The sequence below is a fragment of the Nyctibius grandis genome, chromosome 2, assembly GCF_013368605.1.
Source record: "Nyctibius grandis isolate bNycGra1 chromosome 2, bNycGra1.pri, whole genome shotgun sequence".
NCBI lineage: Eukaryota > Metazoa > Chordata > Aves > Nyctibiiformes > Nyctibiidae > Nyctibius > Nyctibius grandis.
This window is the reverse complement of record NC_090659.1, coordinates 52,625,462-52,642,640: the sequence shown is the minus strand read 5'-3', so window position 1 is coordinate 52,642,640 and position 17,179 is coordinate 52,625,462. Positions and strand designations below refer to the sequence as shown.

At 42.0% G+C, this 17,179-nt stretch overlaps 1 protein-coding gene across 1 annotated transcript in view; it reads left to right on the top strand.

The window, feature by feature from the left end:
* Positions 1–8,325: 8,325 nt before the first annotated feature.
* The window catches only part of RFX8 (regulatory factor X8), a 32,714-nt gene continuing 23,860 nt past the window's right edge, over positions 8,326–17,179 (top strand). Inside the window, exons 1-4 of the mRNA XM_068395297.1 lie at positions 8,326–8,375; positions 12,368–12,491; positions 15,251–15,312; positions 16,810–16,896. Of these exons, the coding sequence (XP_068251398.1) occupies positions 8,326–8,375; positions 12,368–12,491; positions 15,251–15,312; positions 16,810–16,896 (323 nt within the window). The remainder of the gene's footprint in view (positions 8,376–12,367; positions 12,492–15,250; positions 15,313–16,809; positions 16,897–17,179) is intronic.

Genomic DNA, 17,179 nt, shown 5'->3' with positions numbered 1-17,179 from the left:
ATCCTCACATTCTAGCTTTTTGTCATTTTCACAGCTTCTAGAAGTTACTAAGCCTGATCTGAACTCAAAAGCAGTGGTAGAAAATATATTTTCTTTTATAAACACATCTTGGCAAGTTGCAGAAACTTGTTAAATATGGCACAGATAATAAAGCACTGTGAATTGTCTATCTGAGGGCAGTAGGAGTGCATTTGAAAGAAAAATATATGAGGTACATTTTCTAAAATGCCCCTTAAAATGAAGTTTTGTCTATTATTATTCCCATGATTCTAACTTCTGTGCTGGAAGGATGGTCGCACTGCCACTGGCTACAGCTGCAATGAGGCTGCCTGAGCAGAGTGGTTGTTCGTTAATGTTGCCTGGTTCCATGTTTTAGATTTTAACATTCATCAGTAATGTCATTCAAAAGGAAAGGGCAAAACCCATCTCCATACTCTGAAATGCAGAGGCACTGCGCTCTCCAGGTGGACTGCTGCTTAGTAACTAAGCAACCACATCCTCCATCTCTAACTCATATGCGCTGATCTTACCACAGGATTTTCTTCGGCAAATTTTACCTTGAATCACTTGTAGATCTTCAGTTCATGTCTGAAACATGCTTGTTATAAAATTGTGAATGAATTACTTCAGTGAGTAATTGTAGGTCTCCAGACCATCTCATTTATGAATTTTGTAATCCAGATGGTTGAATTTTTAACTGGGAATGTATCTTCTGCAATAAATCAAGTGTTAATTTATGCCCCATACATCTTTTGATCTATATTGATGCAGTTTTTAAAATTAACAAGTAGAGTGTGAATGTTAATTGTCCCACTGACTGTAATATTGCCAAGTTTTGCTTTGCTTTATCCGCAAGGTTTGTTACATTTGATTTGAATAAGTAATCAAAACAAAGTCAATAGAAAATTCTGAACTGCCTTTTGGTGACCCAACATTTGAATGAAATGTTTGCTTCCCATCAGTAAGTCACATGGGAATTCTCACAGACAAGTGTTACTCTAATAAAGCTCGCATGATCCCATATTCATAGAAAATAAATATGAAAGGATTACAACCACAGTTAAATAGAAGTTCCCTCTTGAATGTAAATGAATATTTAGGGTATGTATTCACTCAAATGAATACACTCTAGTCCTTGCTCATGCTAAACTCCATCAGTACTAACCAGAGAGCCAGTCCCATGTTAGAAATAGCACACAGTCGAAATAAGAAGTTTGCAGTGGTGGAAATGTTTTATGTAAGCAGTCTGAGAAATGCTTAGCAGTAAGGAATGTATTTGTAAGTGTCAGGAATGATGGAGTGTAGTTCAAGATCAGGACTACAAATCAGGACCATAAATCAAGCATGCCGACCAGTCCAGAGACCCACCACGGCTGCTCATACTCCAACCCCCCCAGAGCTCCTTCATGTCAGTGCACAACCGTAGAAAAAGCTATGGGGTCAGAATATAAACAGACACGCTGCTCAAAGGAGGATTTCATATCACACGTTTCACAAAGTTTGATTTTGTAATTTATTCCAATGGAAACAGTATAAATTACTATGGAAGACATCTTCTCATCCTAATCCATATCGGTCTAATCTAATTTGCTAAACTGGGAAAAAGAGATACTCTCATTCTACCAGAGCAATTGTTCCCAGCCTTTATTCAGCTTTGTGTTTGCCACTTGCTTCACACAATCTGTGTGGCCCACAATATCCATATCTATACTAGCTGCATCAACTGACCTAAGAAAAAGATACTATTTCTCTTTATAAAGTTTGTCTTGGCTATATCTTTACACTGCTGTAGCTACAGCAATGCTGCTACTAGCAACATAATGTTCTACTTATTTGAACAAAAGCCAAACATAGACAAGTCACAAATGCTCCAGATGCAATTAAGAAAGAGACCATGCAGCAATCATGGAATAATTTAGATTGCCAGGGATGTCTGGAGATTTTCTAGTTCACCTCCCTGCTCAAAGTGGAGTCCTGATGGATCTGAAAAACTGAGATGGATCCTGGGGTTTTCAAGTGACATTATTGCTACAGTGGTTACGTGGTAATGCTTATTAAGCCTGTTATGGTGTTTTCTCTCTCTCTCGAATTTATTGGTAGTCTCATTCAAGTATTAAATGAAAATATCATTTATGTAACTATAAGCAAGGCATAAATCATGCTATCACCTGCTCATTTTCTAATCTGAAGGATAAAACAAGATTTCTAAAAGAACAATAGTAATATAGGGCTTGCAAATATGAAATTTGGAGAACAGTTATACAACTGTACACAGTTTTAATCATATCACTTCTGACACTACATGCACACAAAAGTTCTTTGATGTGCCACTTTGGTCTAAGACATTCAAAAGGTGGGAAGATAAAACTACATCACTCATGTAATACATGCTTTACCTTCAAAGAACTATTAAGGAAGGATTTTTATTTCTTATAATAAAAGTAATTCTCAGAGGAGATTTAACTGTTAACTGCATCGTCATTTAATTATGTCAGACTTATTATGCTGAAGCTTTCAACAAACACTTTCAAGAAAATTATTGTTTAATCTAGCTATTTAAGTGAAACACTTTTAACTGTCATTTTTAATTAAAAAAAAAAAAAGAAAACATCTCTTCACAGTAAAATCTGTATTTATTCTGGTGGAGGAGGGTGATGTTTTCTCTCTTTTCAAAACTTTTGTATCTGGACTTTACCTTGAGCATATTTCAAAGCTGCTCTTAGTGCCATTCCTGCCTTCAAAACTAATTGATTCACTGTGTAAACATTTCTGATGCACAAATACAGTCAAGGGTCATTTGCAGGTGGTCTGCAAATCAGGCACAGGAGCTAATGTCAGAGCTGCTGTTTGATCCACCAGCCTCTGAGATAGATTAAGCTTTTCTGTATGACTCACCACTGCTTTCATTGTAAAGAAAAAAATATTTTGTTTCTGTTCAAGTTAGTGTAACATGCAAAACCAGCATCACTATTTCAGAGTTCATAGCACAGCCGTCAATAATAGATTGTCCTATTAAACCGGAAGTTAACTCCAGTATACATCCAGGATGTAGAAAACAAAGCAAAAAGCACAAAAAGAATGAATGGGGGAAGCACAATAAAATACTGCTTAGACTTGGAGGAGCAAACACAGCATCTTCTGCCAAGCAGAAATGAAGCAGTTGCTTTCTCCTGCAAGCGTTACCTCACCCACTTCTGGACAGATAGGCTTTTATCCGTATCTCCATCTTCATGAGTCACCATATAAATTGTTTGGCTGCCCTGAGTGGGTCTAAAGAAGGAGAAATATAAAGAGCAGGTGTCATCAGCACATGGTGGAAACCACAGTTCTCAGCTCCATAGTCACCCTCACAGGGGCACTGTGTGAACAGGGAGCACGCAGAGCCCTATGGGAAGCATTCACACCAGAGCCTCTCAAGACGAGAGGGACAGAGCTCCTCAGATAGACCCTGCTACCACTTGTGGCATGACCAAAAGCAGCTAGAGGTCACTGATGTCAAAGAACATGGAGACACCTGGAAATGCTCTCATGGTACCCTCATTCTTCATCCTCATCAAAAGGAGATCAGTAAGCAACACTGCCCTGGGCAACATTTAGGATTAACATTGCACCAACAGAGACTTAAGTGTTTCAGATACTGTGTGGAAGAGATTTCCACCCAGTCTCCCCACCAGACACTCCAAAACTGGGTGATTTAAGATGGTGTAAGGACAGGAGCGGTTGTCAGTGATTGTCCCCCATCTCAAGTCACAAGACCCTAAGCCTTTCTAATGTCTTCACGTCTTTCAAGAGAATGATGGCATTGTTTGAATCAGTTCATTCTAGTCTCGACACATCCTGATTTGCATACTATTTTGTGTTCCCAGCTCTGTCATTAATGTTTAATGCCTTAATTCAGCCATCAAACCCCACCCAGCAAAACGATAAGTACATATTTAAAGTTAAGCACATTCTTAAATGCTTTGCTGAAATGCAGTGGTCTTACACACATGCTGACATGCTTTGCTGAACTGGGTTTTCATGCACAGGAGTTCACTTGCCATAGGCACGTAGGAGAGGAGCCTTCCTCTTCCTCATGTGCATTCATGTTGAAGTGTGTGGCTTGTTAAGGACGCGGAGTTTTCTATAACATCAAAGCATTGTATTCAAAGGGAAGGTGGTTGAAGTCCTGTTTTGGTTTTGCTGCTGCTCCAAATGTCATGACACAACCAGATATAATATTTTGTATTTTCTGCGTTCTGTTGAGTTGATTTATTTTAAACTGAAGTTTGAAAGGTAGCTACAACTCTGAAGATCTCTCTTCACAGCAAACTGATCAGATAGAGGTAATGCCTGGTCACTGGCATTATTCAGATCTCAAAGGAAGGAAGAATCAGTAAAACTTTTCGCAGATGTCATTTTATCCCTGGTAGGTCAACTAGTAGAGATTAAAAAAAAAAAAAACAAACCAACAAAATGTACTGATTGATTTCTCGAAGCAGGACATTTACATTTGTCCACCAGGACTCTTACTCCAATGCTGACCAAATTCGCTTAACTTTTCATGTTGAAAATTTGATAGCATGTTGCTCCAGGGCCTTGGTTTGGTGGGTGGCAGGGAGGGATTTGGTTTTTTATTTTTACTTTTCAACCTCTTTTACCCATTTCTTTCTACAGGAGAACGAACAAAATAAATACCATAGAGGCCTTTCCAACTCTAGATGAATAAAATTTACTACAGTCACATATTTTCATTGCTGCTGTTAGTGGTGGAAGCAGTAGTAGATTCACTTGCTTTCATGACTGTTTTATACATACTTTAGCTTAAGTGCTTAAAAATCTTATGAAGCACTTATTTTAAATATTTTAAGTATTTAAGAGATGTTAGCACTTTACTGTTCCTTTACAAGACAGCTGTCTCCAGCAATAGCTCCTACGTAGTCCATTTAACCTCTACAGCAAAGAATAACTCACAAGGTATCCAAATCTCCTCTTGAATATGGGGCAGGGGGGTGAGAGGAGGGAGTTATCTGAAGAGGCAATTTTGTGCTAAAGACACACTTTGTGACATTTTGGAGATATCTGTTACCTCAAAGTTTGATTTAAATTTTTCCTAGTTATGGGTGAAAGTCAGAGGAAAGAAGCTTCTTTAGCACTTTTAATCAGTTCAACCATATTCCTAATTTTAGGTCAAGATTTTTTTCAGTCAAAGTACATGTTCATTAAATACTCTTTCATTTTGTGCAAGGAGGATGTCCGTGACAGCAATAAACAGCTTTGCAACTTTCAACTTATGCAAGAATAAAGACTTACTACAGTTTGACCTAGTGTGCATCCACCCAGTCCTATCTGACTGGATTAAACTGAAGAAGCAGATTTCAGGTTTACAATCAAATTCTACTAGCAGCCTGGTATTTAAAATCAGAAACCCCCTTCTCTCCCCCACCTCTGACAAAAGCATTAGATTTACTAGAAAGGTTAAAGAGACATTTTCTGAAAAACTGGAAAAAACCTAATCAAATAATAGTAGTGTCGAGATCTGAAAAGCACACAGATCCGTCTGTCTCGTTATTGTGATCTGGAAATTGGGTAAGAGAAATTCTGTGACCTACTTTTTATCTCTCAAGCCATGGACAGTAACTGGACAGTTTCTTTGTGCAGCATTTGCTTCCTCTCATCAAAACTTTTCTGAGTAGTTGGTATTGACCAGGGACTTTCTGATCTGTGTGACTCCCCTTGCTTTCAGTCTCTCACCACAGAAATAGTCCAGTTATCATTTTTCAGTTTTAGATAAATTGTAAATGTTTCTTTCCTGCTAAGACACCTTTGGGTCTAGGGAGCTTCACGGACTTTGTGGAGTTTCAGATAGGCCCAGAAAGCCAGGTGTTGGCCATGAACCTTGAGAACTGCGACCAAGACTGAGAGGCACATGCAAACATGTAAGCAAGCTAGTTGTTGGAAACTAGAGATGAGGTTTCCTTTTCCCCAGCTACGTCAAGTGGAAGGCACTGCTATAACTGCAGTGTGGACAGGCACACCTGAATCGGCAGTGAGTGTGCCAGGCACGGGCACAGCTGCAGCCTCATAGGAGCAGCGCAGTCATCAGCACCTACTGGAAAACCCACCTCAGAAGCTCTGTAAGAACTTACATGGGAAAATCACACAGGTCTTACGGGTGCTGCAATATGACTGCTGCTGGTTCTTATGACAGCTAGTTTAAAGTAACTTGAATAAGCTTGCACTCTGCAGTAGCTGCAGGAGTATTTGCTGTGTAAGCTGAATGTCCCACAGAGAAAGTCACTAGACTATGGAGACACCAAATCAGGCAACAACAAAGAACTGTAACTGAGGGAAGCTTCTACAATAGGTTATTAAGTATATTTATTGATGACAGATTGTACTGGTTACAATGTGCATACTAACCTGTGTTTTGGGCAGACATCATTTTCAAGGCTTTGGTTCGGGGCCCTGTGAGTGAAAAGCATTTTCCCAGGGGGTTCTCAACACAGCATGAGGTTTTCCAGATTAAAACCAACATGTATTATACATGACATCTGCGTGCATTGCTCTTCAAGAACAAGCCACATTGAGGGACTAGAAAACCAGCAGCCTTCCACCATAAATTCCCCTTTCCTGGTCCCCTGTCCCCCCCACCTTTAATATTGCTGTCGATGGCTTTTGTCGTCTTGCCATAACAAAGCAAGTGAACCTGCCTGTGTCATACGTGGACTTTCAGCAGCTAATTAACATGTGGAAGCCACGGGAGTTTCTGAGAAGCTGAGCTCTGGTGTAACCCAATGCCATCCACTAGGAAGCTTTCAGACGCTCCAGCCATGCATAATTTATTCTCGCCAGTCACAGGGCAGTAAAGCTCGTTTTGCATAATGGAGACTTGCAATGGAAAAGTGCTTACAGGGTTTCGGTGGAGCAGACAGCCCTTTAATCTATCTGTACTGAAGAGAAATGAAACAATTTGGGGAGTTTACAGGGTTCTTGTAGAAAACTCCGAAAATAATGTTTTAAAGGCGTGCAAAACCGATTAAGACAGCGCTTATGCTATTCAAATAGAATCATAGAATCGTTTTGGTTGGAAAGGACCTTTAAGATCACCCAGTCCACCACTAAACCACGTCCCTACGCACCACATCTACTCGTCTTTTAAATACCTCCAGCGATGGTGACTCCACCACTTCCCCGGGCAGCCTATTCCACTGTTGTTCATCTACGCCTCTTCCCAGCGCCTTTGTACCTTCCGATTTACACCTAATTCATTTTCTCACCTGCAATTCTTATAAAATTCATATATGGCCACAGAGGACCGGGTGCCCGGAAAGGCTGCACGGCGGCTGCCGTTCGCACCGCAGCCCCGGGTCGCCCTGAGCCACCCCCAGCGCTCAGCGTCGGGCGCAGGATCCGCGCCGCCGTGACCCGCCGCCCGCTCCGCGGGGCTGCAGCGGCAGGCGGCGGAGGCCGTGCCCGTAAGGCGAGGAGCGCCCGAGCCCCCGGCCGGGCGATGCGGCGGGCGGGCGAGCGGGCGCCGGGCCGGGTGCGGCTACCCGCCTCCCTGTTACCGGAAAATAGTAACCAAGGAAACTCTCCAAACCAAATGATAGTTTAGAAAGCCGACATTGGTTTATTGCAGCGCTGGGTGCATGGGGGATCTCTCCTCCTAGCATGCACACCTAAGAACAAAAGCTTGCTCCTTATATACAATTCCAAGGGAAAAACCCACCCAATTAAAAAAACAACTTATACATAACACATTATGTAATGCATTACGTAATGTCTTTACACATGCGTACTAAATTGGGGAAGGGGTCTTTGGTGGTCTCTGGGGGTCGCTGGTGGTCCCCTGAGAAGAAGATATCGTTTTGGACTTATCTCTCCTCTGACACAAGAGTTTATGAATCAAGTTAATTTAGACATCACAAAGTTGTTCTCTACAGTTTTGTTTTGTCTTTTGGCCCTTTTATAATTAGCAGAGACCTTTGTTTATCTAAGAGTAAGCGTAAACAGCATGAATCTTTGTTTACTAGAACCTTGTTATCAATCCCATAAACAAACTTTATCTACAAAACATGTAGATACTTCAGAACCTATTATTATTATTCTATATTATTCTTAGCTAAAAGGAAGATTATTGACAGGAAAGTTTGTTCTGTACAAAGGTAACACAGAGCAAGCCTTTAGAGCCTGCTCTGAGGCCTACTCTTGCTAAACTGTTGCTAACTCTGAGGCCTGCTCTTGCTAAACTGTTGCTAACTTGAACCGTCTGATATCATCCCCACCGGCCGGTATCCAACGGCCCGGCACGGCCCGGCACGCCCTTGCCCGGCGCCGCCTGGGATGGCGGAAGGCAGCCTGATCTCCCTCGTGCACTCGTCCGTCATCCGCTGGTGCGTGCTGCCCCCTTCCCGTCCGGAGGGGCAAGTGGGGGGGGCGGGGGGCTCGGTGAGGAATTGGGGGGCGGGGGGCTCCTCGGGGGGAGGTGGGGGGACCGGTCGCCCCTCCCCACCGGGGGCTCGCAGGACCTGCCGGGTGGGTTTGCTGCAGGGAGGGTAGGACTCACACTTTTAACGTTTATCACAGCTTTGTAGGACACTCATCACCCATCATCCTGGTGGTGCATAAATGATGCCATGAAAGCAGGGAAATTTCCCTGAAAAGTCCGTCTCGTGCCACAAGTCTTACTGACGTAGAGGTGGTTTGACATGGGGGAAGTGGGATTTTGTCTCAGCCTACCCACCCACTGGGACCTGGCCCCTGGGCTGCCATCTGCTCGACGTGCTGCTGCAGTGCAGCTGGTGAGGACCCTGCCTGTCCGAAGCACTCGTGGCTGGCGTGCTTCCACGGCACACCACGGGTGGCTGCGAGGCTGCGCAGCCGGTGGCATGCTGGCATTGAGTGATGCTGTTTGGTGTTCTCTGAGATTATGTTTCCTTGAGGTGAAGGGAATGGTTGAACTCCTCAGTGAGATGCTTTCAGTGGTGGAATAAGGTTGTCACCATCATTTTCATGTGCTCTGAGAAAAGTGTCATCTGCCCTGTGACAACCAAAGGGTTACTTTCCTTCTTTCCCCAAGCACAGATGAGTCCACTAGTAAACAGTGTAGGAGCTTTGTGGGAAACAGTAACAACACATACAAACAAACTTTTAACTCGACAGCATGTGATCTTAAATCTTTTTTTCCCCCTCTGAGTAATACCTGAGCACGAGGAATTAATGTGCTTTTGCTGTGACACAGATGCCACAATCCCATTTTAAAAGGACTGAAGAAAGAGATTCAGCCAAGGTCATCATAGAATCATTGAATCATCATAGAGTGGTTTGGGTTGGAAGGGACCTTAAAGATCATCTAGTTCCAACCCCCCTGCCATGGGCAGGGACACCTTTCCACTAGACCACGTTGCTCAAAGCCCCATCCAACTTGGCCTTGAACACTGCCTGGGAGGGGTCATCCACAACTTTTCTGGGCAACCTGTTGCAGTGTCTCACCACCCCCACAGTAAAGAATTTCTTCCGAAGATCTAATCTAAACCTACCCTCTTTCAGTTTAAAACCGTTACCCCTTGTCCTATCACTACATGCCCTTGTAAAAAGTCCCTCTCTAGCTTTCCTGTAGGCCCCCTTCAGGTACTGGAAGGCTGCTAGAAGGTCCCCCCGGAGCCTACTCTTCTCCAGGCTGAACAGCCCCAACTCTCTCAGCCTGTCTTCATAGCAGAGGTTCTTCAGCCCTCTGATCATCTTCATAGCCCTCCTCTGGACTCGCTCCAACAGCTCCATGTCCTTCTTATGTTGGGGGCCCCAGAGCTGGATGCAGTACTCCAGGTGGGGTTTCACAAGAACGGAATAAAGGGGAGAATCCCCTCTGAGACACTGCATAAAACTGAATCCGAAACAATCCTTGAAAGGATGAACTGATGATTTTTTTTCATCACAACAACCTTCTGAATCACCTTTTCATGTTCTGAAAATTTTTAATTATTCAGCTTCATTTTATGGTTGGTACATTGACAATAGCAAACTAGATTTCGGTCCGGAAATGGTTTAACAGAAGACTTGCAAACCTGGGTAATGGCCTGGCTGCCAAGGGTTCACATATAACAGGTGGCAAACCCCAAAAACCTGGAGTCCATGTGAGGTCCTAGAATCAATCAGATGACAAACCCTATAGAAAGCGTGGATAGAAAGTAGTAGATAAATGGAGGATGTCTTTCCCCGTGTGCTTTTTCTTTGACCTCCATCTTCCTCCCTTACCACTCTTTCCTTTTGATTTTGTTGTCTTTATTAACCGTTTTGTTTTGATGCATTCCATGAACACTCAGGTTTTGAGAACCTCAGGGCTAACAGGCACGAAGATGAGCACTGTGCTCTTTTCTGTGTGGATCTTTTTTCCTGACAGACAGTATTTTTGTATTATGTGTCAGCACTAAGAATGTGTTTGACATGTTATTTGAAAAAGGCTGGCAGTTTAACAGACAATAAATTCATGAAATGAAATTCCCAAATATTTTATCACTAAATAGTTAAATGCTGAGGCAAAACTATTGGCAGAAACCAGCTACTGAAGCACGAATTAATTTCTGCTACACTTCCAATGACTCTTGTGGTGTTATATTAAGGATGAATTTGGACTTTGGTTTAGTCTCCTCTGGGACTGCTCAATTACGAAGGGTTTTGAGATGGTTGCTCTAGAAGAAACAAGCATTTCTGCCTGCCAGGAGGCAGAGCTCAGTCAGGACTCTTATCTAGAATAAATTTCATTTACCTTTCAGCCCCATGACGGGAAATACCCCATTAGCACAACAGATCCCCTATCTTTGGTGCAAGTTCCTGCTCACGCCTCGCCATGAAGCCTTTGCTGTTGGGTGGTGGGGCTGGAGGTGGTGAGGAGCTGGCCAGGACCCCAGCACATCTCAGCCCCGGTGCTTGGCAGCGCCAGACTCTTTGGTTGGTGAGGGAGAAGATGGGCTTTGAGGAGGTAAAAGCGAGGCATTTTGGGGCCTTTTGCTAGGGAGAGGGAAACTTGGGGGAGGCAGTCAGCCTTCCTCCTTGGAGAAAGGGGAGGAGGAATGAATAAAAGGTAAGGTAGATGTCGTCAGGCTGCACAGTGATCATCTTCTTGCTCAGTCTGTTCTAGCAAGCCAGTTTGCTGAAGACCTTATCCACTATTTACTACCAATACCGCTAGTACAGAAAGATCAACACTGGGTCTCCTGAAATCAGGCTAGTAATAAAAGAGAGGATGCTGATTTAAAATCCAGCTGGCTTATCTCACCTGGTGGTTATGAAAAGTCTACTTTCCCAACCAACTTGACTATCAGTAAAGACACAGTGAGTAACTGGCACTGTGCTGCACTAGCATTCAGCTGATAAATTAATTAAATATGCATAAATCATCTGGTATAACGGAAGCAGAGTCAGAGTAAGAAAACATTGTCATACGATCAGTGTGTCATGCTTTAAAAATTAATATCTCTGCTTCTTTGCTCCAGCTTTGCTCCTGTATTTGTACTGCAGGAGGCTATTATCTTCTGACATCAAAACCGTTGGCATTATCTCATAGTTAAAGGTCTTTTTTTTTCTGGTGAAGGTAATAGCTTAGGCTAATAAGTAACTAAGTTTACATCTTCCTCATCTTATTCACATGAGTAGTTGCATTTACTTGACAATGGCCATTCTGATAAGTAAGATGAGTAAGGGATTTGGCCAAAGGATGAGTATTTAAACACCTAAACCAGTTTCAGTCCTGGTAGTTCTGTTACATAGTAACTGTAAATTCAAATTCTGTTCTCTTACAAACTTGGGCTAAAATCAGTGAGGTTGTATGAGAACAGAATATGGTCCTTCATAGTTTGTGCACTCTCCATCCCAAAACACCATGTTGCACATTTTAGATGGAAAAATGCTTATATTATGATCTTTCATATAGTGGAGACCTTTCCAATTAGAAGATCAAAGTCACATCCTTGGATGTAACAACAGTTACCATATGAGAGATGCTAATACTTTCTGTGTTGGTGTTAATGTTATAATGATATTACTATGTTGTATTTTTTTATTAAAAATGATGACATCTAGTTAATTTCTTAGCAGAGTCTCACATGACTTCTCTTACACTTTGGAAACAAGGAAAGTAGAACTTCAGAAGTTAAAAACAAACATAGAATATGTATATATAAATATATATATATATGAAAATGTATACTTTTTTCCCCAGAATACAGATTAACATAGAAGTAGTAGCTCTCTTTTTGATTTTACACTTCTATAAAATCAGAGTAACTATTATAGAGTTCACTGTAAACCTGGTGAGCTATTAAAATCACAAGCTGACCATTCTTTCTTCTAATTCTGACATAAACCAATTGATGTTTTTGTTTTAAAGGATAACTGATAATTTCTATTCGTGTGAAGGATGCACTGTACCCCGTTGGCTACTGTATGAACTGTATACGGAAAGCTGTAGTCCAAATTCCAAGAATCAAGTAAATTCAGCCACCTTCGGAAAGGTACAGAGTAGATAGAAAGTATAAGATATGAAGCAGAGACACCTAAACAGAAAATCTGATGATCAAATATACATGCTGCATATCAAAAGAGATTAAGTAACAGTGAAGAATGAATATGTAATGTATTATGCTTGTGTCTTTTCTAATATATTTCTGGTAAGCCCTCATGTAGACACAGTTATACTAGAAAAAAGAGTATTGTCTCTGATGGAGTTTATTTTCTTCAGGGAACTGGTGGATGTTACACTAGCAAAGATTTCTTTTGTCAGTATGTTTTAGAAATCTTTACCAGGGTAAACAGCATAAGGTTAATAAACTCATCCTGAGGAGCTGATTCTTCTGTCCTTAAAAGAGCCCTTTGGTTGTTACATAATTTTATACTTTCCTTTTTAAGTATACTTAAGGAGATTTTGCTCCAAACACACCCTAAAAAAGTTGTTATAGAATCACCCAAGCAAAACAAATGCAGATGTAAACCCCAATCTCCTTTAAACAGTTCTGCTCTTCCAATACATGGAGGTTGTTACAACCTACAGAGCAATCACCACTTAAAAATCCCAATTGCAACAAACACTCACAGCTATTCAACTTTATTTAACAAATGAAGGAAAATAGGACGCCTTGTGATAAATTGTTTCTCAAGAATTTTTGTTCAGAATTTCCTATTTTTACTGCTAATATTATTCTATTAGTGCCCATGGTAAGAGCTGCTAAGCATTGTTTTAACACAAAACCAAAATAATTTAAGTAAAAGTTGTACCTGAAATCAATTTCATTGGTGCAGATAACCTCATTTTACGAATCATTTATCTCAATTCAGTTGAATCTAATCTTTTGAACTGGGTAAGCTAAATGACTTTTACTTAAAATTAAGATTTGAGTGTGTGATCCAGTGTGATTTATTACCGTAGCTTAATGGATCATCACCCATCAGCCAAGCTCAGGTAGAATTTGCCTGGCTCAGGGTAGATGTCTGCCGTGAAGCTAGTCACCTTAAAATCTCTTGGTAGCCAATGGAGAGAAACAAGGAGTTACATATGATTCTGCTCACCTTAAATGAGTCATCTCAGGCAGCTCAGATGAAATGTGCCTCGGAACTGCCTCTTTTTCTCCATTGACTACAGAGTCTGCAGCAACTAGCTTAGACATCTCTACCTTGTAGCCACGTAGGTAAGATTAATCCCACCCTGTCTGGACACTTTCAGGTGCTCCAGCATGATTGAGTTACAACCTGTAAGCTAAGCCTTCTTGTGGTTTAAGTTAATGCATTTTACTTAAAGTAAAATGTCCCACTTAAGTTGGGACAGGCGTGGATGAAGCATGAGTCCAGTCACGCAGAACAGCTTAGCTGATGAGCCATAGCTGCTATAGGTTGGTGCTTGTAACTGTTTGCTCACAGCCTTAACTGACCCAGTGCATTGAGGTGCAAGTTAACACACCCCATGTGATCAAGCTGGGGTGCAGCTCCCCAGTGGCATGAAATGATCTGTCCTTCTGCAGCAGGAGGTGGGACCGTGCAGCAGGAAGCTGGGGAGGGCAGGAACTGCAGCAACGCTGGTTTAAACTAAAGGTGCACATGTAATCAGTTACCATGGCCTAACTAAGGAGCTGAGCTATTAATAATTCATCAAGCTGTAGTAACCTGACTACATTACTGTCTGTAAGGACTTTTGCAGTGAAGCCCTGTGTGAATCGAACTGTGATGTTTTAAGACACTACTAATCTCATCTGCCCTATCCCTCTACCCAAATACACTGTTGTCTCTGTAGAAGGGGCAGTGGGAAGAAGTGTCTCTTGCCACAGAAGCCCCAGATTCATAGTCTGTCCCTTTAGGAAAATGGGATTATGCTAAAATACCAGCTTGAGAAAGGGAGCAGCTGGGGTGGGTGCACACACAAACGTGCAAAGAACAGGACCATTCCAACACCATTAAAACTGGAGGTGCGTGTTAGGGTGAGCTGGGGATCTCTGTGCTTTAGCAGGCCTTTGGGCACAAAGTCCAAGCTGTGCACTGGTAAGTGGAGGCTCCCCTCACTCCTCACTAATGTTGAGTACTTGATCCTCTGTTCCTGCTATATAGGGAATGATAGCTCCAGCTGTCCTGGGTTAGTCTCTGTCTTCACGGCACAGCCCATGCAGGATAATCATAGTGAAGTGGATTATTACCCTGACGGTATCTTATTACTCTGTAGGGCCTAACCTTGACAGATGCTGCATGACCTCAGTTCACATTTACCACCGCGATGGTCAAAAAGTTGTTTTGCAGCTTGATGATTCAGGTCCTCTTAAAACAGATAAGTCAGGCCCTATCCTGCAAGTACTCCTTGCAAGAATGAGCAGGTAGGTGAAGTCCCTTGTGTGAGTAAGTCCTATCCGAATGAGTAAGGCTTGCAGGTCTGGAAGAGTACTGGAGAATCACGGCACCTTCAAGTTCCCCTTGCTGATACACCCCACCTGACTGCCAGTGGTCTCCTGGTGTGTGCACTGGCTGTGTGTCAGTGCAAGGTAAACCAGACTAGTCTAAAATTTCCTACTCGGGGGAGGTAATCCCTTAAATTACTTAGATTTCGATCCACAAAAGCCTGATTGATTGAGTTCAGTTCAGCAGTTACCCTTTGAGAGGTATGTAAGAACAGGTATTAGCCTGCAAATGATGGAAAGCAAAAGAAGTGATTAAGGAGAAAAAAATGTAGCAGATATGTTTTTGCATTTTAGAATGAATTTACCAAGCATCTCTAATTTTCTGTTTGTTTTTTTAGCTTGTTCGGTTAGTTTTCCCAGGTCTGGGGAAAAGAAGGCTGGGCAAAAGAGGGAATACCAGGTATTGGTTTTGCTACCTTTGTTTAACAATGATATTTATAACTGTTCTAATAAAATTTAAAAATGGCTGAATTTTCAGCTCCAGCACAGTAATACAGCAGCTGAATTGTTGGTTGCAAGTCTGTAATACACTGCAAGATCCGTGATTCGTGATGTCACCAAGTACATTAAAATAGAGTTAATTTCCATGAAAATCACCACATCAGAGCTGCTTTTGTAGGGCATGAATTTGAGATCAGACTGGATTTTAAAAAATTAACGCTTTGAGTTGTAACAGCTTTTGCAGCATGGCTTGCATGAGGCATCTGCCAGACATCACAACCTTACTCAGAGCTCTTGAGACACTAGGTCAGGAAAGCCTGGCTCTGGGATGCACAGGGATGGCAGCCATGATTAATGCCTGTGTTGTGCTTTTCATCCTTGCACATATCTGTGGAGTGACCCAGCATGTACTGGTGGTCAATGGAAATGTTGTAAACAGTTTAAAACCTTTTAAACCAGACCACCTCAGATCCTCCTCCTGCATATCTTTTCTTTTCCCTTCCCTCTCTTCTTCTAGAGCACAGAGAGTTTGATGCTCTTTCATCGATTCAATGTCCAAACTTATAATCACACTCTGAACAACCAGACAGGAAAAAGGGTTGTTTTAAGGGCATTGAGACACCATAATTTTACAAGCATTTTGAGTAGCTGTCAATTACTAGAATGACATGCCCTTATTTGATCTGCAATTTTCCTCCACTAGTCCAGACTTGCTACCAGCTTGATCTGGCAAGATCCTTTATTTTGGGAGTGCCTCACCGCAGACGCTCCCATGCTTCTGCTCATAGCTGGCAGGATTTGGGACAGTGGGTGGTAGCCCCCAGCTTCCATGATCTTTCTTCCCACCAGCAGAAGGTTACCCTTTGATGGCTGTTGGTGTCCCAAAACTGCTGCACTGCTCCCCTGGCTTCCCAGTGACCCAGTCTGGGAAGATCCAGCTGGTAGCACCTGGGTAGCAGGGATGGCAACACCGCTGCTCACCCAAGTCAGGATAAGCCTTAGAGAAGGTCTGGCAGGTTTCTTGGGTTTCAGTTTGCGATGACCACTGATGGGTCATCCAGTCCCTAAGCTACCGCGAATGGCTGCAGAACAACTGCATTAAATCCTTCAACTTCCATGGGGATACGGGGACCTCTGTCAGCTGAGACTTTGGTTCCTGAGTTCTCTAGCTGTCTTGTACAAATCTGTTGCACCCCATTCACTGGCTTAAGTTTTTTCGCTTAGAAGAAGGTATCATTCCAGGGCAAAAACTGTTAAAAGGGGTTTGTAAAGAGTATGTGCAATTATCTTCTGTTGGGGAAAATAAATTTTCCACAGAATTTAAAAAACCAAATATACCTTTTTTTACTTGGTCTTTTCTTGTTTGAATAAGATGATCATCTGCTTTCAAAGAGGAATATGAATTATTTGCTGACTTGTTGAAGCTTGTCAGCTCATAATTTTTTTTATTTTCTAGGTATCATTATGATGGAATAACTATCAAGAACGACTCTGCCTTTTATCCACGTTATTGCTCTCTTCTGTGTGAAAAAGATTATCTCAGGTTTGTTTTTTAAATGTTTTAATCACAAAATGTCACATGACAGTCTATATATTGTCTATATATAAAAGTCTGTAAATCACCTGTTCAATATCGACAACAGTATTATATTTTTCTTATTATTATACACACTATAAAAGTGCTCTGTCAGTAAGTACGGTGCCCTAATAGAGAAGCTCCCCTTTGAAAATGTGCCCTGCCTAATCAGACTTCCTTCAATTGGACATTTCAGCCATATAGATGTTAGGAGCAGGAACTCATGCCAAACCAAAAAGAGGAGCTTAAT